The sequence below is a fragment of the Bos grunniens genome, chromosome 7, assembly GCF_055505025.1.
Source record: "Bos grunniens cultivar Pamir isolate PY7600 chromosome 7, Bosgru_T2T1.0, whole genome shotgun sequence".
Lineage (NCBI taxonomy): Eukaryota > Metazoa > Chordata > Mammalia > Artiodactyla > Bovidae > Bos > Bos grunniens.
The window spans coordinates 15,285,659-15,308,180 of record NC_141171.1 but is presented as its reverse complement, the minus strand read 5'-3'; the positions used below and the strand labels follow the sequence as shown (position 1 = coordinate 15,308,180).

At 45.7% G+C, this 22,522-nt stretch overlaps 1 protein-coding gene across 2 annotated transcripts; it reads right to left on the bottom strand.

Annotated features, from left to right (window-relative positions):
- Positions 1-5,241: 5,241 nt before the first annotated feature.
- Positions 5,242-16,288, bottom strand: QTRT1 (queuine tRNA-ribosyltransferase catalytic subunit 1). 2 transcript variants are annotated; one of them, XM_086409321.1, is made up of 10 exons: positions 13,766-16,288; positions 13,204-13,272; positions 12,970-13,108; positions 8,504-8,582; positions 8,284-8,399; positions 6,299-6,437; positions 5,978-6,053; positions 5,745-5,854; positions 5,569-5,656; positions 5,242-5,464 (listed from the first exon to the last, which is right to left on the bottom strand). In XM_086409321.1, exons 1-10 carry the CDS (start codon positions 13,871-13,873, stop codon positions 5,312-5,314), a joined length of 1,077 nt encoding a protein of 358 aa, XP_086265447.1. In that variant the 5' UTR covers positions 13,874-16,288; the 3' UTR covers positions 5,242-5,311. The 2 variants fall into 2 exon arrangements, with proteins under 2 accessions (XP_086265447.1, XP_086265446.1); XM_086409320.1 differs by having other exon boundaries at positions 13,518-13,781.
- Positions 16,289-22,522: the final 6,234 nt, after the last annotated feature.

Genomic DNA, 22,522 nt, shown 5'->3' with positions numbered 1-22,522 from the left:
GCTTATATCTTTCCTTTGCTTTTCACTTCTCTTCTTTTCACAGCTATTTGTGAGGCCTCTTCAGACAGCCATTTTGCTTTTTTGCATTTCTTTTCCATGGGGATGGTCTTGATCCCTGTCTCCTGTACAATGTCATGAACCTCCTTCCATAGTTCATCAGGCACTGTCTATCAGATCTAGTCCCTTAAATCAATTTCTCACTTCCACTGTATAATCATAAGGGATTTGATTTAGGTCATACCTGGATGGTCTAGTGATTTTCCCCACTTTCTTCAATTTAAGTCTGAATTTGTCAATAAGGAGTTCATGATCTGAGCCACAGTCAGCTCCCAGTCTTGTTTTTGCTGACTGTATAGAGCTTCTCCATCTTTGGCTGCAAAGAATATAATCAATCTGATTTCAGTGTTGACCATCTGGTGATGTCCATATGTAGAGTCTTCTCTTGTGTTGTTGGAAGAGGGTGTTTGTTATGACCAGTGTGTTCTCTTGGCAAAACTCTATTAGCCTTTGTCCTGCTTCATTCCGTACTCCAAGGCCAAATTTGCCTGTTACTCCAGGTGTTTCTTGACTTCCTACTTTTGCATTCCAGTCCCCTATAATGAAAAGGACATCTTTTTTGGGTGTTAGTTCTAAAAGGTCTTGCAGGTCTTCATAGAACCGTTCAACTTCAGCTTCTTCAGCGTTACTGGTTGGGGCATAGACTTGGATTACCATGATATTGAATGGTCTGCCTTGGAAACAAACAGAGATCATTCTGTCGTTCTTGAGATTGCATCCAAGTACTGAATTTTGGACTCTTTTGTTGCCCATGATGGCTACTCCATTTCTTCTAAGGGATTCCTGCCTGCAGTAGTAGATATAATGGTCATCTGAGTTAAATTCACCCATTCCAGTCCATTTTAGTTCACTGATTCCTAGAATGTTGACATTCACTCTTGCCATCTCCTGGTTGACCACTTCCAATTTGCCTTGATTCATGGACCTGACATTCCAGGTTCCTATGCAATATTGCTCTTTACAGCTTCGGACCTTGCTTCTATCACCAGTCACATCCACAACTGGGTATTGTTTTTGCTTTGGCTCCATCCCTTCATTCTTTCTGGAGTTATTTCTCCACTGATCTCCAGTAGCATATTAGGCACCTACTGACCCGGGAGTTCCCCTTTCAGTATCCTATCATTTTGCCTAGGTTTACTGGAGGTCAAATAGTACCTTATTCTACGTGTTACAAATTTGTCCACAAGAAAAGTAACTCAGTGTGGAAAAAAACTTTAAGGAAACTAAGATATTTGTTTTCAGTAAAAGAAGGTGTGAGGAATAAAAAAAATACTGAAAAGAGTTATGAATGATCAGGATTTCCTAAGACTGGATTGAATTTAGTTAGGTAAATGACTCTTGTTGGGAGTATGCTAAAGACTTGGATTTAACTTTTTCTTTCTGTTTAGAGAAAAGTTTTCTTGGAGTGACATTTTTGATAACAGATTTTATTAATTTCTTTGCCTTCAAGTGATTTCTATTTGCTTTCGAGATCTCTGGTTACCTTGGTTAAGGAATAAGTATTGTCTCATGGTGACATTTAACCAAGTGTTTTAAAACTTTTTGACTAGCTTCCCAAATATCAACTTTTAATTAGTTATTTTGATTTCTAGCAAACTTTGGCATGTTTCAGAGGGCCCCCTGAAACATTCCAAAGGGAGATATTAAACTAATTAGGCTCATTTGGTATGTTGAAGTGCATGGGAAGTAATCAATTGAGTAATCAATCGCCTCAGGTTATATAGTATGGTAAATGCTACATTATCTATAGTAAGATAACCTACAAATTATATGGAGTGTGTAAAATTCTGATATGTCCTGGTAAAATGTTATCAGTCATAATTCTAGTTACTATCTTGCAGTGTTGCCACAGCCATAACCAAGTTTCTTTGTAAACTGCATTGTAATTAGATTTTAAGCATGCCTTAAGTCTTTCACCATTATAGACACTTACGGTTTTATTCTGACTTTTTTTGCAAAAATGCATCCTCTTTTAAGATTTACAGAAAGGACTTTTGGATAAATACAAGTTTCTGACTTTCAAACCATAATGCTGAACTGGGTAAGAAATTAAAGGATTCTAATGGCTGGATAGCATCACCGACTCGATGGCCATGAGTCTGAGTGAACTCCGGGAGTTGGTGATGGACAGGGAGGCCTGGCGTGCTGCAGTTCATGGGGTTGCAAAGAGTCGGACACGACTGAGCGACTGAACTGAACTGAATGGGAAACCTGATGGCTTCACAAAGATTAACAAAAGGACTGAATAAACTCATGAATATGCTTGTAACTTTTATGGTTTCTATCTGAAAAATTACTGGTTTGAATCTGTTTTCCAGGTGTAAGGAAAATCTCCTCCTCAAACTAATTATGACTTACAGTAACTTGGTAAAATTATACTTTTGTAAGCAAAATTGAAACATTTACCTTTCTATCTGACCCCTCCAGAGATTGGAAACTCTTAGGTTTCCAGTTAGCTTTATCAGGTAAGTTAGAATGGCTACATCACTAACAGGTATAGGAATCTCAAGGAATTTTGGAGACTTTGAGAAGGGAGGAAATCACTTAAACCTGTTAGGTGAAATCTGTGATAAGCCTTTGGCATGACTTTCCTAGCCCTGAGAGGTTTTTTTTAAAGTTCAGTCCAAGACTCATTTGATAAGTTTCAGCAAGGAAAAAGAAAAAAGTCTATCATTAATTATGTTTATATAAATCATCAGGCAAAGTTTATTGAAATCAGACTTGTTTCACAAACTAGTCTTAATTTGGTTATATTTGGTAAAAATGAGGGTATTTTTAGGGAGAAAAAGATGGTTCAATGAATGTTAAATCCTAGTTTTGTTACTGGAGGTCTGTATCTACTAAGACTCATCCCTGGATAGTTCTTTGCTCTTATGCTATATTAATGTGCAATAATTGAATTACTAAAGGACACTTTAAGTTTGTTTCTGAAGAAGATCAGATGCCTCATGACCTGCAACCAAGACTGGAAAAAGACATCATTTAAGAGACTGTCTCCAACCTGGGTGGAAGGATCTTTTATCAGAGGATAAAAAGGTCCTTTGGTCCACTCCACCAGGATGAGAAGACAACATCAGAAGCAGACAGCTTGCCCAAGATGCTAGACCTGATTTGTATCATTTATAGTGTTTTCTTGACTTCTTGGACTTTTGCATATAAATCAAATGTTTTCTCTCGTGGACAGGATCCTGTGCTAGTTTTAAAAATCAATCGAATTGTTGGGTTTGTGGCCAATTACCTGTGTCTAGTATTTCTGGATTACCTTGGTGGATTTCTCCCCTCCAAGCCTCTGAGTAGATAGACCTTAGGAAATTTATTTTAGGAGAGTTCAGTCCTGTTCTTTCTATTCATGATATTACTACTAGATGGGATTCTCTCACCTGACCAATTAATGATACTAGCTCTGACCCCGGCCATAGATTTAAATTTTCTTTTAGGCACACTCAAACTGTATCAGAATGAAAACCTGAGTCTCAATTAAAACCTGTAACACCTCATCTATCACAGGAAAACTCCCATAATGGGATGGATCTGTATCAGTAACAGCAGGCTGGGGTCATTTAAGTATTAAGGCCCCCCTTTATCTTAGGAACAATTAAATTATATCCTTAAATTTAGGCTAATCAGCCTAGCAACACTAGGAAATTGGGCTGAGAATCTTAAGGATGGTGCAAATATGTCATTTACCTAGAAATAATAAAGATGGGTACAGAACAGACTAAGTAAAATGACCTAAGAATATACTGTGTGCTTAGGTCCTAAGTTGTGTCTGACTCTGCAACCCCATGGACTATAAACCACCAGGCTCTTCTGTCCGTGGGATTTTTCAGGCAAAAATACTGGAGTGGCTTGCCATTTCCTTCTCCAGGGGATCTTCCCGACCCAAGGATCGAACCTGGGTCTCCTCTGTCTCTTGCACTGCAGGTGTATTCTTTACCCGCTGAGCCACTGGGAAAGCCCAAGAATATACTGGACTGCATGTAACGGAAGTTCAGGGTGTGCAGGATTCAGGCCCTTAATTCTTTTATGACTTTGATAATACTGCTAGTTGTGCTTAGTAGCTCAGTTGTGACTCTTTGCACCCTCATGGACTGTAGCCTGCCAGGCTCCTCTGTCCATGGAATTCTCCAGGCAAGAATACTGGAATGGGTTCCCATGCCCTCCAGAAGAGGATCTTCCCAACCCAGGGATCAAACCCAGATCTCCCACGTTGCAGGCAGATTCTTTACTGACTGAGCCGCCAGGGAAGCCCAATGCTGCTTGCTCTGTTATTTGTATCTGCTAGTTTTACAAAATTGTTTCTTCTTACAATTATCAAATATGTAACTGAGCCTCCAGTAAAAATAATGACTAGATGACTTGCAGCAATTGATGAAACACACAGTTCTGTATACCTTCAACTATTAGAATAGTGTAACTCTAGTTATGGGAAGATGCAATAAGAAGGAATATTTTCCTGGACCATAACCAGAAGACAGGTGTACAGAGATCTTTGACTCTTAGGACCTAGTCCAGTAATAGCATGCTGAATGGCTTATTAATAAAATCTTCTCCAGAGAGCATTCCTAGTAGCATGGGACAAAACGGTCATGAAATGCCTCCCCAAGTCTGGTTGAATCTGTTACCATGATGGGGCGCTGTAACTGTCGCTTGCCAAGGACATTTGCCATCTGCCTCTGTGGAGACTGGATCCTGCGCTGGTGTGGCTGCTGACCTTTGACCTGCCCTGAAGGGAGTTCAGGGCGGAGAATGAGGCGAGGCACTCTGTGCTCCAGGGAAACATGGAACAGGTCTTTGGCTAGTCAGATATTTTCAAGAACCGATTTCATGATCCCAATCTTTGCATCTCTTCAGATCTGGAAAAGCACTAAATCCCTTCAAGGTGACATCAGCTCCTCATTGCTTGCAGAAAACTTTTCATAAAATCAGTGCCTGAATGCCTTGAACTCCTTCTTCACCAAAATCATATATACTGACCTGCCCCTACACTGCCTCTTTGGAGCAGTCTCTCAGCGCTATCTGAGGCTGTCTCGTGGGCTGCAGTCCTCATTTTGACCCAAAGAAAGGTTAACTCGCAACTCTCACCTTGTGCATCTTTTTTTTAGTTGACGGGCCCCAGTGACACTCAGACCAGAAAGGGGACCTAGATAGGCCACTTCCCCAAGAAGACACAGACACACACTGTTATAATTTAAAAAAAAAAAGTCCTTCAATATATTCCACCCCCTTTTTCCCTCCCTCCCACCAAGCAGGGTCAACCCAGCGTGATCCCCACAGAGGCCAGGGCTTCAGTGGCCCAGGTGGGACAGAGGGTGGGGTCCCCATACATGGTGCTCATGAAGTCCCTCACGAAGGCAGGAAAGCGTTTCTCCACAATGCTGGCTCGCACGGCGCTCATCAGCCGCAGCTGCAGGGTGGGAGCAAGGCGGGAGGCAGGTCAGCCAGCAGCCAGCAGCGAGGAGGCGATGCCCCCACCCCCCCTGGCCTTGCTCCTCCCAGCTGCAGGCCCACCTGATAGGCGATGTTGTGAATGGTGAGGTGGTGCAGGGCCGCGGTGTTGTCACTATGGAGCAGGGTGTGCAGGAAGGCCCGGCTGTGCCTGGGGACAGGAGGTGGGGGGGCAGGGGCGCTCGTGAGGCCAGGTCCTACACAGCCCCGCCCTGCCCCCAGGCTCCATCCCCTCCTACTTCTGGCAGGTGGGACAGTCACATTCTGGGTCTATGGGGCGGAAGTCCTTCTCATACTGCTTCTTCTTCAGTTGCAGGTTCCCCGTGGGCACTAGAGCAGAGCCGAAGCGCTGGGGGTGGGGGGGGAGCGAGAGAGGAAGGGGGCATCAATCAGGTTTTCCCCTGCCTAGCCTCCCCTCTACCTCAGCCCCGCCCCCGAATCCCTCCCCAGTTCCTCCTCTGCCCCAGCTCACCGCTGTCCGTGTAGGGAAGACACAGTCAAACATATCGCATCCGAGAGCCACGCAGACCACCAGATCGGTGGCATAGCTGGGGGGGCGGGGGGGACACACATGGTGGGGGGGGGGTAGCAGAGAACCTCAAGCCCTGATCACATGCCCAGGGCCCCCCTCCTCCCAACATGGGCACCCTCACCCCCAGCAGAGGGCTCAGTCCCCTCCCAGGCAGGGCTGTGTCTTTCCCTAGTCCCGACACCCGGGGGCAGGGGTTCCCAGGAATCCACTCCCCAAAGGCAGGGGTGGGGGTGGGCGGCATCTCCCCTCTCCTCCACATACCCAACCCCCATCAGGTAGCGGGGCTTGTCCTTAGGCAGCCGCGACGTGCTCAGTGCCACCATCCTCCAGAACTCGCCCTTGCTCTCGCCCCCGCTCAGGCCCCCGATGGCAAAGCCTGGCACATCACGCTTGGTCATCTCTGGGCGTGGAGGGGCAAGGGCAGGGGTGATCAGGCAGAAAGAAATAGGCCTCAGCCTCCTCCTCTTCACCCCCAGGAGAGAGTGGGTGTGTGTGTGTCTGTGTGCCCTGGGGCTGCTGGTGATGTCAGCTACTGTTTATAGAATGCCTGCGACACCTCTCCTTCAGTCCTCAGGAGAGGCCCATGGCCCACGCTGCCTCAGCCAAAACCCAAGATGAAGCCAGATGTTTCAGAATTTTCCAGATTTTACAACCGTGCACATCCTACGTGAGGAGTAACTGCCTATCATCGAATGCTATAACGTTTTGACAGCAAAATGTGTACAGACTCCTAACAACTGGGGTCAAGAGGTCTGGTCTTGCTGCCAAATGAACTGCAAATCCCTGCAGGTTTTGGATATGAGAGGTGGGCAAACTGGGACTTCCCTGGAGGTCCAGTGGTTAAGACTCTGTGCTTCCTATGCAGGGAGCACAGGTTTGATCCCTGGTTGCGGAACTAAGATCCCACACACCACATGGCACGGCCAAAAAATTAAAAAAAACACACACACACAATCTTCACAAGAGTACATAGTGATGCCAGGTGCAGGCAGGCACCTTGAACAAATTTTCCCCTTTATTCCTCACTTTGACCCGTTGCCATTGGGAATGGGTTTCCATTTGTATAGAGGAAGAAAGTGAGGCTCAGAGAGGTCAAGCCACTAGCCCAAGGGTGCACAGCCATGAGGCAACAGATCAAGGGGCTGGAGCCAGTGCCGTGGACTCCAGAATGCAGGGTCCTGCCTATGACACCTCACTGCCTTTGAGCCCCCATCTCTGCGCCCCCTTGTCTCCATGGCCACAGCCGAGGTTCAGGCCCTCTGTTACCCACCCCGCCCCGCTGGCAACTACTCCAGCTTCCTATCTGGACCTTATCCTTCCCATCCCACTGGGGTTTTTCTCCCACTCGACAGCCCTCCATGGCTCCCCAACACCTCAGTGTGGTGTCCCAGGCCCTCCACTGTCAGTACGATGCCTCAGGCCCAACCCTTTGCTCCTGACCTACTCCCCAGGGATAGAGCAGCACAATGTAGGAGTTAATGCTGTAGGTTGCAGAGTCCCAAGTCTGGGTACAAACCCCAGCTCTGAAACATCCAAGCTGTGTGACTGAGAGTACGGGAACTTAACAGCTCTGTGCCTCAGTTTCCCCTTCTGTAATCTTGGGAATCTGCAAGTTCCCACATTACAGGATCTTTATGAAAACTCCATCAGACAATCCATGAAGGGCATTTGGCAGAACGCCTGGTGAACACCTGGAAACTGATGTGTTCTGTGTGCTAAGTCGCTTCAGTCGTGTCTGAATCTGTGCGATCATATGGACTGTAGCCCACCAGGCTTCTCTGTCCATGGAATTCTCCAGGAAAAAATACTGGAGTGGGTTGCCATGGACTCCTCCAGGGGATCCTCCCAACCCAGGGATTGAATCTGTCTCTTATGTCTCCTGCATTGGCAGGCGAGTTCTTTACCACTAGCACCACCTGGGAGATTGAGAGCTATTATTATTCTCCTAATGCTGTCTATTCCATGATGCTCAGGGCCTTTGCTTCAGCCATTCCTTCCACCTAGAATGCTCTTTCGCCTAGTAACAACCACTCTCGCGAATTCCCTGGCAGTCCAGTGGTTAGGACTCCGAGATCTCACTGCCAAGGGCCAGGGTTCAATACCTGGTCAGGGAACTAAGATCCCACAAGCCCTGGGGTGCGATCAAAATTAAAACAAAAATAAAAACAACACTCTCTAAGCATGCCAGGCCCATGTGGGGTTCTCTGTGATACAAAAGCCCTGGTCCTGTTGGCACACGGCTTTACCTTCAAGGCAAGTGGCTCGGAGATCCGCGTCCAGCCCCCCCTGGATGATGGCAAAGAGGTTCTGCTTGTCCGGCCGTCGATGGGCTGCTATGCACCGATCCAACCAGCGGATTGATCTGCAAGAGGACCCTGGTCATGAGCCCTAGGGACCTGGTGAGGGGCAGGGAGACTAGGCTGCAGGACCAGGAGGCCCTCCCCCTCCACACACACACACACACACCTGTACATGGCCTCTTCTACACGGGGCCCCGTCACAGTACTGCTGACCACATCATCCAGCTGCATAATGATGTCAGAGCCTGGAGAGACAGGACCACAGTTACTGGGAAAGCCCCCCTGCTGAGGATGAGCGGGACCCCACAAGTCCCTCTCTAGGTCTTGCTGATTCCCACGTAACCACCCCAATCTGCTTATACAGCAACCAAAGGAAGCATTTCAAAATGCACATCCTGGGTGGGGGGTGGGTAGGGGGGTGCTTCCCTGATGGCTCAGTGGTGAAGAATCCGCCTGTCAAGCCAATGCAGGAGACATTAGTTCAATCCCTGGTCCAGGAAGACCACACATGCTATGGAGCAACTAAGCCCGTGCGTCACAACTACTGAGCCCTTGCCCTGGAGCCTAAGAACCCTAGAGCCCAGGCTCCACAACAAGAGAGGCCATCACAGTGAAAAGCCTGCTCAGCAATGAAAAACCTGCACAGTGATGAAGACCCAGTGCTGCCAAAAATAAAATAAATAAAAATGTTAAAAAAACAAACGCACACCTGGGAACTTCCTTGGTGGTCCAGTGGTTAAGAATCGGCCTTGCAAAGCAGGGAATGAGGGTTTGATCCCTGGTCAGGGAACTAAGATCCCACATGCCTTGGGGCAACTAAGCCCGTGTTCCACAACTAGAGACTTAGTGAACCTCAATGAAAGGTCCCACGTGATGCAACAAAGATTGTGCCTGCTAAAACTAAGACTCGATGCAGCCAAATAAATAAAATTTTAAAAACAAAATCCATATCTGATTTTGCCACCTTCCAGCTAAAACCCTGCCCTGCATATAGAATAAAATCCCACCTGGGGAATTCCCTGGTGGTCCAGGGGTTAGAACTCAGTGCTGTCACTGCCGCGGCCCCAGGTTTGATTCCTGGTCGGGGAATTTAGATCTCACAAGCCCCACAGTGTGGCGGAAAAAAAAAACATTCCCACCTCTGCAAATTTATCCTTTAAGAACAAAACAAGAAACTGCCAGGGTGGCTCAGTGGTAAAGAATCCGCCTGCCAATGCAGGAGAAACAAGTTCGATCCCTGGTCCAGGAAGACTCTACATGCTGGAGAGCATCTAAGCCCATGCACCACAACTACTGAGCCTCTGTTTCTGGCTTTCAGAGCTAGAAAGCCGCAACTACTGAGCCCATGTGCCGCAACTACTGAAGCCTGCACTCTGGAGGCCATTGTCCACAACAAAAGAAGCCACTGAAATGAGAAGCTGCTGCTGCTGCTGCTAAGTCGCTTCAGTCGAGTCCGACTCTTTGCGACCCCATAGACGGCAGCCCACCAGGCTCCCCCGTCCCTGGGATTCTCCAGGCAAGAACTCTGGAGTGGGTTGCCATTTCCTTCTCCGATGCATGAAAGTGAAAAGTGAAAGTGAAGTCGCTCAGTCCTGTCCGACGCTTAGCGACCCTATGGACTGCAGCCTACCGGGCTCCTCCGTCCATGGGATTTTCCAGGCAAGAGTACTGGGGTGGGGTGCCATCGCCTTCTCCGGAAATGAGAAGCTAGTGAACTGCAATTAGATAGTGCCCTCTGCTCCCAATGGAGAAGGCAATGGCACCCCACCCCAGTACTCTTGCCTGGAAAATCCCATGGACGGAGGAGCCCGGTAGGCTGCAGTCCATAGGGTCGCTCAGAGTCGGACAGGACTGAGCGACTTCACTTTCACTTTTCACTTTCATGCATCGGAGAAGGAAATGGCAACCCACTCCAGAGTTCTTGCCTGGAGAATCCCAGGGACGGGGGAGCCTGGTGGGCTGCCGTCTATGGGGTCACACAGAGTTGGACACGACTGAAGCAACTTAGCAGCAGCAGCAGCTCCCAATAACTAGAGAAAAGGCTTCACAGCAATGAAGACCCAATACAGCCAAAAATAAAATAAATAAACAAAGTTATTTAAAAAAAAGAATAAAACGATGTGTGTACCAAGTGATTCCTCGTGGTGTGTCGGGAGTCTAAGCATCCTTCAATAGGGATCGAGTTAAGGTTCTTTCCCACAATTCCAAAATCCAGAAACTTCTCAAAAATCAAAGGACTTTTCTTCTGCTAATGGGATACTCATGTGGTAGCAAAACTTGACACAGCTGTCATCTTTTAAACAACCCAATTTACCAAGAAGATTCGTAAGTGTTAATGCAATAAATGTAAAGCGTATATACCATATGACCCAGCAATTCCACTCCTGGATATATACCCAAAAGGACAGAAAGCAGGGTCTCAGAAATATTTGCACGGCCAGGTTCACAATACCAATATTCACCAGAGTTAAAAGCTGAAAGCAACGCAAGTTCCATCAACAGCTGAACAGATGAACAAAATGGGATAGAGATACCCCATGGAATATTATGGAGCCCTAAAAAGGAAATTCTGCCACACGATGTAACATGGGTGAACCTTGAGGACATCATGCCAAGTGAAATAAGCCAATCACAGAAAGACAAGTACTGTATATTTCCACTTATACGAGGTTCCTAGAGGAGTCAAATTCATAGAGTGGAATGGTAGGTACCAGGGGCTGGAGGAAGGAGAATGGGAAGTGAGTATTCCATGGGGACAAGAGTTTCACTGTGGGAAGATGAAAAGTTCTGAAGATGGATGGTGGGGATGGTTATACAACAAGGTGAATGTACTTAACACCAATGAACTGGACACTTAAGGATTAAGATGGTAAATTTATGTTATGTGCATTTTATTACAATTTTTTAATTAGAAAAAAAAAATGAAGTGTAATACCACAGGGTACTGCCCCAGGCCTCACTGAGGTACTGTGTAATGAATGGTATGTACCCTCTATTATCTTTCTAAAATGTAGGCATTCTGATACCTATCCGGCCCCAAGAATTTCAGATTAGAGACTGTGGACCTATAGATCAGAAAAGCTCAACGAAATATTGCCACAATGTGTCATTATAGGAAAAAAGCACAGTGTACCATGCTAGCCAAAGATGGGGTGATGAGAGAAGCAACAAGGGTTTTAACTGCAATGCAGTGAGATGTATCAAATACATGTAAACCCATGAGTTCAGGGCAATCCTTAAAAACTAAACATTAGTTTGTCATCAATAGAGGGTGCTAAGTAATCAACCCATGAAAACTAGTAAGAGGGAAAGAATGAATCCTACTCTTCCTACATGACCGAAATTATTCATACTTGGTCTCCCAGGAGTTGGTGAGAAACTTTTCTCTTTACGGAAGTAATCTGGCTAATAAATGAAGAAAGGGGGACTTCCCTTGGTGGCCCAGTGGCTAAGACACCATGCTCCTAATACAGGGGGCCAGAGTTCCACCCCTGATCAGGGAACTAGATCCCACATGCTGCAACTAAGAGTTCACCCACCATAATTAAATAGTACAGATGTCACACCTGAAAAAACAAAAAAAAAGATCTCATATGCCCAAACAAAGATGGAAAGGCCCTCATCTTTCTAATTAAGACCTTTTCATCATTCCTTGTCTCCTCTTTGGACTGCAAGCTCCATAGGTGGTATGGTACCAGAGCCCAGGCCCATAGCTATAAGCAGAAACCACAGAATATCTGGATAGAGGGATCTAAAAGCATCAATCTGCTTGGAAGATGGAATGTTTGGAACCTGTTTTCATAGCACTTTAGATTGAGAAATGCTAATTGTCTACATCAAAAAATGTACGTTATTGATGGAGATGGAAGGGGTCTAAAGCCTCCTTGTCACCCCCATTATTTCAACATATCTTTGCCCAGCTAATTTACTATCTGAGAGAAACAACTCACAAAGGTCTGCATAGTCAAAGCTATGGTTTTTCCAGTAGTCATGTATGGATGTGAGAGTCGGATCAAAAAGAAGGCTGAGCGCCAAAGAATTGATGACTTCAAACTGTGGTGCTGGGGAAGACTCTTGAGAGTCCCTCAGACTGCAAGGAAATCAAACCAGTCAATCCTAAAGGAAATCAACCCTGAATATTATTCACTGGAAGGACCAATGCTGAAGCTGAAGCTCCAATACTTTGGCCACCTGATGGGAAGAGCTGACTCACTGGAAAAAAACCCTTATGCTGAGAAAGATTGAGGGCAGGAGGAGAAGGGGTGACAGAGGATGAGATTGTTGGATGGCATCAACTCAATGGACTTGACTTTTAGCAAACTCTGGGAGATAGTGAAGGAGAGGGAAGCCTGGCGTGTTGCAGTCCATGAGGTCGCAGAGTTGGAAAGGACTGAGCAAGTGAACAACGATAACAAAGAGAAACAACCGCAATAAAGATAACACTAAATGCTACTAAAAGTCAGGCACTGTGATAAGAGGTTTACCGAAATTACATCATTATCTTTGTAAACTATCCCCATTTAGGATGATTAAACTGAGGGTAAGGGACTCGCCCAGAGCCAAGCATTACCAAAGGAGCAGGCCCATTTCACCTCCACCAGGGGAAGGAGCGACTCCCCAGGATCCGCTCACCTAGCGCGTTCTGGATCTCCACGGACCTCTCTGGGCTCAGAAGGGTCTCATCACCGTCATAAGGGGAGCGGAAGCGGACGCCCTCCTCCGTCACTTCAGACAGGGACACCAGGGACACCATCTGGAAGCCGCCGCTGTCCTGAGGGAGATCCCACCGCAGGGCTGTCAGGTACTGGATGGGGAATATCTACCCCCAAGGAATGCCCTGGAACCCCGGCCTCGATCCCACCTTACCGTCAGCAGATTGTGGGGCCAATTCATAAAGCCGTGGAGACCTTGGGCCTTCTGGATCAGCTCTGGGCCCTGGTTTGGCGGAAGAAAGGGTCAGGTTAGGGGTGAGTGCAACCCTGGGTTCAAATGTTGGGGGCGACAGGGTTGGCCAGCTTCCATCCTCGCTGGTCCCTCACGCCCAGCACAAGGCCTGGGCCACCCGGGACCCTCGATACGCGTTTGTCGATAGACTTTGGGAGGCGTGCTCAGGTCTAGGGAATCTCCTGGGCTCCTCCACGCTCTGCCGCCGCCGCCCCGCTGGGGCGCAGCCCACCCACCGGCCTCAGACCCAGATGGTAGGTGTTGCCCAGGCAGATGCGGCAGCCCAGCGCGTCCAGTTGCTCTGCCGTGACGCCCTTCATAGTGGCCTGCGTGCCCACTGGCATGAACACTGGAGTAGCCACCGGCCCGTGTGGCAACCGCAGCTCCCCGGCTCGGGCCCTGGAGCGGCTACACTCGGCCACCAATCGCATGATCCGCGGGGCCGACTCCAGCGAAGTCTGGCTAGCGGCTGCCGCCATCTTGCCTGCATTAACCACGTGAGCTGTGGAACATCCTGGGCGGCGCCATGTTGGCTGAGGTCACGTGGCGCGCGATGAGGGCGGAAGCTTGGGGACAGCGTCAAATGAACCATGGAAACGGACGCCGTCCCACTCCTCTCCGCTGGATACCCAGTTTGTTCCCACAGGCAGCGAACAAAAGTGTTAAAATTTTCTTGGTTTGGAGGCCCATTCCTGCCACTTCCTCGCAGTCAGAGCCTCTCTAAGGTCTGATTGTATCCGCCATCAAATGGCACGAATTTATTACCTAAACATAAGGATGTCTTGAATGCTGAATGACAAGATCTAAGTATATAGATTTTTACACCGTGCCTTATGTAGTGTTTTGTCTTTTTTTTGGCCGCGCCTCACAGTTTGCGGGATCCTAGTTCCCCAACCAGGACTCCAACCTGGGCAGAGTCCTAACCACTGGACAACCAGGGGATTCTCTGTTTAGTCTATCTTGATTATTGCCTTGCTCCAAGGGCTTAGAACAGGACATAGCACATAGTACATACTCAATAAGCATCAGTTTATGCAATGAAAGAACGACAGATTTACAGAAGGGGAGACTGTTCCACCATTCATTCAACTTAAATCTATAGATACATCCCCACTAGTGCCAGCCTCCATGCTGCACGGGGGTGAGAGAGGATGGGTCACGAATTTATTAAGCACTGGTTGTGTTTCACTAATAATAACAGCAATGTGAAAGTGAAAGTGTTAGTCATTCAGTGCTGTCCAACTCTGCGATCCCCCGTGGACTGTGGCCCACCAGGTTCCTCTGTCCATGGAATTCTCCAGGCAAGAATACTGGAGTGGGTAGCCATTCCCTTCTCCAGTGAATCTGCCCAACCCAGGAATCAAACCTGGGTCTCCTGCATTGCAAGCAGATTGTTTACCGGCTGAGCCAGGGAAGTCCAATACGTGTTTGTGGCTCAGTCGTATCCAACTCTTACATATGTTTTCTTAATCTTGGGATTGGAAATGGAGCTGATATCTATTCTTGCCAGCAGAGGGCGCGTTTGCCCGAGAAGCTTTCCTTTCAGGACCACTGGCCTAAACTGGACTCACCTCAGCAAAACGCTGATCTACAAGCCTTGGGCTAATGCTATGGGTTTCTCAGTGTGGTGGAGTCCTCACTGAGGCCACGTCTGGAAAACATCCACCAATAAAGCCCACCTTAGGGCCTTTGCATTTGCTATCGCCATTGTCGGTAACATTCATCTGATATACCCATGTCCGGGTTATATTCTCACTGCCCCATTCCTCTTGACTTTCCCAATCTTTTTTAATAATTTATTTTCTAATTTTTATTTTTGGTTGCACCAGGTTTTTGTTGCTATGCTCAGGCTTTCTCTAGTTTCCACAAGAAGGGGCTGCCCTTCATTGTGGTGCTCGGGCTTCTCATTTGGTGGCTTTTCTTGTTGCAGAGCACGGGGCTCTAGGTGCTTGGGCTTCAGTAATTGTGGCACATGGGCATAGTTGTTCCCCAGCATGTGGATCTTCCTGGACTTTGGATTGAGCCCGTTTCCCCTGCATTGGCAGGTTCTTATCCAGTGTACCACCAGGGAAATCCCGCAATCTTTTTAAAAAATAATTTAATTTATTTATTTATTTTTGGCTGCACTGAGTCTTCACTGCTGCTCAGGCTACTCTCTAGTTGTGGTGTGCTGGCTTCTCATTGGGGTGGCTTCTCTTGTTGCGGAGCACGGGCTCTAGGGTGCACAAACTTTAGTAGCTGCAGCTTTAGGGCTCTAGAGCACAGGCTCAATAGTTGTGGCCCATGGGTTTTTTGCTCCATGGCATGTGGGATCCTCCTGGATCAGGGATCAAACCTGTATGTCCTGCATTAACAGGCAAATTCTTTACCACTGAGCCCCCAGGGATGACTTCCCCAATCTTAAGAAACTTCCAGGGACTTCTGTGGTGTGCTGGAGTCCAGCCCCAGCAGGATCCAGGGGTACCCTCAGGAGAGACGCATCGGCATCAGCGAGAGAGAGAGAAAGAATGACACGGGGAGACCAAGCTTCAGTGAGAGAGGCCCGTAGCTTTATTTTCAGAAGGAGCTTTTATACCCTAAGTTGTATAGAGAAGATAATGGGTGCAAAGTCATGCAAGGTCAGCAGTGCTTGACCCTTATTGAAACCAGGCTTTCTTTCTGCAAACCTATCACATACAAAGGCTTTAGGTGATTTACATCATCTTCTGGTCAGGAGACCTGCTAACATTCTTCTTCTGATAAAGGTTAGTCAACCAGAAAAACTTATTTTCTCCAAAGGTGATTTTTCTTAAAGTTTGGCGCCGCTCCCTGAAAGCACTAGATAGAGTTGCATTCCTATAGGGCAAAAGGTGCAGTGGGGGATAATCAAGGGGATAATTTATTAACTCAAGGGTCTAAGGTTGTTAACATTAAAGCTTCTACTTATTTTCTATATACCAACTATATTAATCAATACACTCCCACGGACACAGTGAGTGGGTAAGGGATATGGAAACTTGGCAGCAAGCATTAGCTCAACAAAGAAATCCTCTACTTAGTTGTATTTTAACAATATTAACTCCCCGAGAAGCTCTGCACTGTTAGAATATCTTAAGCTTCCTGTGCCTCTCTGGTTGGGAGGCTGTGAACAATCACATGTGTAGCAGTAAGAGTCCGGAAACCTATCAGGCAAGTTAGAGAGCTATCTGAGGGATTTGAATTGGAACACACCTATTATACCCTGGAGACTTATTAACTAGAGCTCTAAGTTGATTTTCTTACAGAGAAAGGTGGTCAGGGATAGCCCCCCATAAATGTCAGAGGAATTGGTGAAAGTCGTAAAATAGTAAAACAAACAGATTCTGGTTTTGGGGTAGACGCTCAGGCAGGTCCAGGGGGGCCCCTTGAGGTCTGACTCGCCTTGCCCATCAGGCCTCTTCCGCATGACCTTGTCATGGGCGGGAACTCCCATGCTGGCTCCTGGCATCTCCCCCTTTTTTGTTTCTTAAGACAGCCAGATGTAATTCAGTCGCGAGCTTCTGAGTGCTCTGTCAAAGAATTCTGACAATACAAGGAAGAATAATTATGAAAAGCAGAATTAGAGCGGCCACTGCAGCATAGCTAAAAATAGTAGACAGAATGTTCTTTCCTGAAATAAAGTTAGAGAATGTATGGAAAAAGTCACTTGCTACTCCTGCGGCAGTAAAATCTAATCAGGAGTGTTCCATGGTCTTTATCTGATTGTGAAGTTTCCCTAAATCTAAACATTTTGGAGCTATTTCAGACACCTGAAATATGATTTTTAATCTTTTCCCAGTCATAATCTGTGTCGTTTACTTTCGACGGTGTTACACATATCCACCGATAGTCGGCATGACAGGACAGTGCCAATTTCACTTTTAATGCCTGTAATTCAGTTCCAATATGTATTATTGCTGCTTCTAGGGCGTCTATCTTCATTTCTAGTTTCCTGTCTATAGCTTCCTGTGTTGCCAATGTTAAAGAAACATTTTTGGACATAGTATCAACATATTGAGCAGTATATACTTGTTGAGTTAATGATATTGCTGCCACACTAAAAGAAGTAATTGCAGTTATCAAAGCTGCTATTCCCAGGATCAGTAGGCCCACAAACCGCTGTGATCGCATTAAATCCTGTAGTTGTTGTAATACAGCAAGACCATAATTATATCAATGTGTGGTTACAGTTTCAGGCACCATAAGATAGGGTGGACGTTGCAACACCACAAAAGAGCAAACATTATATTGGGGGGTCAAACAAGATGAGAGCATACATTGTTCACAAGACACTACATGAGGTCCACCTGAATAATTCATTTGTATATTAAGTCTTTTGGAATCATTAGAGAAGAGAAAAACATAAGGCGAGGGTAGACAAGCTAAAATAGAATAAGTAGAAATATTTTCTGGCCAGGTTAAGGTAGTAGGGGCAGTGGCGGTAAGGGCCCTCCAAATTTCTGGTTGTCAAAAAGTTCTGCCCTTAGCCGTATAAGACAGCATAGGAGGAACAAATTGATTATTATGCCATCTAGTGGCGAGTAATGGCCAAGGAACTGGATTTTCTTTCCAATTGTCAAATCTACCGTTAAATGCATCATCGGTCATTGGATCCTGACCTGGATCGGGGTTGCTCCAGTCCTGAATGGTATAATTTCCTCCTCCTGGTATTCTGTAATCAATTCTAGAATTATAAGTACAAGATTTCCAAATCTGATACCTGGAACGACCATCTATGGTGTTCCATATGACATCTGAAGGGGCAGCATTGTGACAATTTGGATATTTTGGTGGAGATTTGGAAAGCAGGGATTTGTAGGGGTCAAGGATCCCGGGCATACGAGCCAGTAATATCCAAACTGACCGGTAATTTGAGGATGGGGAATCTGTCAGAATTGCTTTTTTAGAGGCTCCAATACATCCTTCTTTGGTAGGAGTAATAAAGCTTTCTGTATGATCAAAGGGGAAGTTGAAACAAACAGGAAGATCGTCTGTTAATCCCTTAAAGGTATAATTGAAATTAATAGGGTATTTATCCTTTGTGTAGGAAGTGTATGATCCTCCCAATAACTGAGGCTGGTTTGTGTGGACCCGTATAGGGTCACTGTTCCAAGTAACTACTTGAAAGGAGGATCTGGGAAGTATGCCCATTACTTTTCTGGAGCGGGGGAGGAGGCGCTTACCTGGCAAGATAGTAAGGCAAGCAGAGCAATAAACACTCTCTCAGGAGAGGCTGGAGAGCCCTGCAGGGAAGCTACCCCTTGTGCCTGGTGACAGAGCATCTTAATCTGTCCCCAGGTAGGTATGGAGGCTTGTTGAGTTGCACAAGCTGGGCGTCCTGGTGGTCTCCTGCAGGGTAAAGAATTAGGGGGGACAGTATCTTTTAGACGGAGTTGTGACATCCGTCTGGTGGGTGGTTCCTCTTTCTGTTCATCCGGGATCTCTGGTGTCATCTGTCTCGAGGTCAGCTGGACTTCCCGTATCGGTGGAGGGAGTGGAGGTAGAGGAGGTCCCTTCCTTTTTTGTGGTCGAGGCAATGCGGGGACCAGGTGCCTGGGGGGCTGCGACATGATGAATCAGTCTGTCCAGGATCCAAATTGGAGAATCTGCGTCCTGTGGAAAAACACAAGCATATCCTCGGCCGCTAGTTAATAATGGGTCGGGACCCCTCCATTGTCCAGAGAGGAGGTCCTTCCACTTCACCAACGGCTTTATATTTTGTCGTTCCGGGCACCAATGGCGAAGCATTGCAGTGGCTCCAGATGAATCAACATTCAGGTTATTTATTACAAAGAGAGCATGCTGCAGGATCTGATGGGGGGAACTATGTTTAAATTCCCCTTCCTGTAATTTTTGAATTTGTATTTTTAATGTTTGATGTGCTCTTTCTACTATAGCTTGTCCCTGTGGATTGTAGGGGATGCCTGTGTTATGTTTTATTTGAAACTTTATACAAAATTCTTGGAAAGACTTAGAAGTGTAAGTAGGGGTATTATCAGTTTTTAAAGCTTTTGGTAGGCCTAAATATGAAAAACAAGTAAAGAGATGTCGTACTACATCCTTATATGCCTCTCCAGTGCGAGCAGTTGCAATAATGACATGAGAAAAAGTATTTACAGTTACATGAACAAAAGACAATTTTCCAAATGAGGAGACATGAGTTACGTCCATCTGCCAGAGTATATTAGGTCTGACACCGCGAGGGTTAGCTCCCATAGGTAAATTATTTATAGTAGTGGGACAATGTGAACAGGAATGAACAATCTCTCAAGCAGATTCTTTTTTTTTTATTTTATTTTTAAACTTTATGTAATTGTATTAGTTTTGCCAAATATCAAAATGAATCCGCCACAGGTATACATGTGTTCCCCATCCTGAACCCTCCTCCCTCCTCCCTCCCCATACCATCCCTCTAGGTCGTCCCAGTGCACTAGCCCCAAGCATCCAGTATCGTGCATCAAACCTGGACTGGCATCTTGTTTCATACATGTTATTTTACATGTTTCAATGCCATTCTCCCAAATCTTCCCACCCTCTCCCTCTCCCATAGAGTCCATAAGACTGTTCTATACATCAGTGTCTCTTTTGCTGTCTTGTATACAGGGTTATTGTTACCATCTTTCTAAATTCCATATATTTGCATTATTATACTGTATTGGTGTTTTTACTTCTGGCTTACTTCACTCTGTATAATAGGCTCCAGTTTCATCCACCTCATTAGAACTGATTCAAATGTTTTCTTTTTAATGGCTGAGTAATACTCCATTGTGTATATGTACCATAGCTTTCTTATCCATTCATCTGCTGATGGACATCTAGGTTGCTTCCATCTTGAGGAATCTGAAATTGATATCTTAATGCAGTAGCATTTTGATGATGGAGTGAATGAGAGGCTCGGGGTTCTTCAAAAGCAGAGGCCACTGTAACCTTGGTTAGTGAATCTGCCAGATCATTTAAGACATTTAAAGGTCCGGGCAGTCCAGAGTGAGCTCGAATGTGGCCAATAAAAAATGCTCGGTTTCCTTTCCAAATTTGTTGCTGCAGTTTAGTTAACAAGTGAAATATTGTGGTTTTGTTTTCAGGTAAAACTGCAGTCTCAATATGCAGAAACAGCCTGACCACATACTGACAGTCAAAGTAAAGGTTAAATTCCTCCTCTGCAAACATAACAAAGGCCTCTATAACAGCTATGAGTTCAGCTCTTTGAGCTGAAGTTTCTTGTGTTTGTAAAACCTTATGCTGATTTCTTGTAACTATAGAAGCTCTGCCATTAGCTGACTCATCAGTAAAGGCCATTTGAGCATCTGGAATGGGGAATTGTTTGCACCTAACAGGAAAAATAACTGGGTGTCTAGATATAAAGTTTAACAAAGCACGTGAGGGTAAATGATGCAGAATTTGACCAAAATAGTTTCCTATGGCAATCTGCCAATTTTCATCAAACATTAGAAGAGCATCAATCTGTTCTTTGTTATATGGAATTACAATTTCTGATGGCTCGTTACCAAATAATTCAATGTTCCACTTTCTTCCTTTTAATATCAACTTAGCTATCAGCCCTGGATAAGAAGCCACTACCTTTTTAGCTTGAGCAGGAAGGTGGACCCACTCTAGGGGGCCGTTTTGCCATAAACCCCCCATAGGTGCAGTTGGGGTAGCCAGGCAAAGGAATTGCCAGACAGTTGTCAGTTCAATTCTTTTCACGTAACTATCAGATAAAGCCTTTTCTACTTTGTGTAGGGCCTCCTGAGCCTCAACAGTTAATTGCCTTTTTGAAGTTGGATCAGGATCCCCACGCAGAATGTTGAAAAGAGGCTTCAGCTCAGCAGTGGTTAGTTTTAGATAGGGCCTTATCCAATTAATATCACCTAAAAGTTTTTGATAATCATTCAGAGTAACAAGATGGTCCTTTCTTGATTTTAGTGGGGCATGAGTTACTGTTTCTGAATTTATAACCCTTCCTAAATAAGTTATGGGTGGATTGGTTTGAATTTTTTCTGGGACAACTTTCAAGCCTCTAGCCAGTAATGCCTGAGTTAATTTGTGAAGAACAGATTGTAGGTGGGCCCTATCTGGGTGAGCTATGAGGATATCATCCATGTAATAGATCATGTATACTTGTTCATATTTAGCCCTAATATCTTCTAGAGCAGCATTAACAAATTTTTGACATAAGGTAGGGCTATTTTTCATTCCCTGAGGTAACACTTTCCATTGAAATCTCAAATAAGGCTGTTTAAAATTTTCTGAAGGGAGACTAAAGGCAAATCGCTTTTTATTTTTGGTATTTAAGGGAGTGGTAAAGAAACAATCCTGTAAATCAATAACAATTATATCCTTTGGGAATAGCTACCGGGGAAGGGAGCCCAGGTTGTAAGGCCCCCATATCTTCCACAGTGGCATTAATGGCTCTCAAATCTTGTAAGAGTCGCCACTTACCAGATTTTTTCTTAATAACAAAAATGGGAGTATTCCACGGACTATTAGAGGGCTCAATGTGTCCTAATTGCAACCGCTCAAAAACTAAAGTCTTAGCTGCCGATAATTTTTCTTTAGGTAGAGGCCACTGTTCTACACACACTGGATCTTGAGATCTCCATGTGATAGGGTTGGCAGCAAAAACAATGGCCTCCATTATAAATTTGGATACCCTAATCCAGTACATTGCTGTCGAGGAGTTGGGCATATTGGCTCAATTATTCCTGTCTGTTATTTGCCTAATCCTTTTGATGGATCATAGCCCATATGGAGCATTTGGGAGGTCACTTTGTCATCAGGGCTAAAAAGTAGCACTCCCATTTGAGACAGCATGTCCCTCCCCCATAGGGTAAAGGGAAGCAAAGGAACTACATAGGGTTGGAAAGTTCCACAGGTATCCTCAAACCGCCAATCTAATATTTTTGCACTCTTAACTACTGCAGGGGCTCTCCCTAATCCCACCAGCTCATTTTCAGTAGTATATGTTGGCCAGGAGCTGGGCCGTTTTTTCCCAGCAATGCAAGAGACATCTGCTCCTGTGTCTAAAAGCCCCACAATAGACTTGCCACTGACCAGAATATTTTTCATGGGGCGTTTCTGAGTAATTTCTGTTATCCAAAAGACCATATCACTGGACCCAAATCCTTTTTCCTGTCTCTCACTTTGAGTAGCGGTGTGTCCTATGGCAGTGTAGTAGGGCAAAAGTAAAAGTTGAGCTATTCTTTGTCCCTGATGAATTTGTGTAGTTTTAGCTGGGGGTGAAATC

Excerpts from the sequence above, each read along its gene's own strand:
- QTRT1 (XM_086409320.1), bottom strand. The coding sequence starts at position 13,760 with ATGGCGGCAGCCGCTAGCCAGACTTCGCTGGAGTCGGCCCCGCGGATC. Across the intron at positions 5,855-5,977 it reads TCTTCCCTACACGGACAGCG|CGCTTCGGCTCTGCTCTAGT; the intron begins GTGAGCTGGGGC and ends CCCCACCCCCAG. Across the intron at positions 5,465-5,568 it reads TTCACAACATCGCCTATCAG|CTGCGGCTGATGAGCGCCGT; the intron begins GTGGGCCTGCAG and ends CCCACCCTGCAG.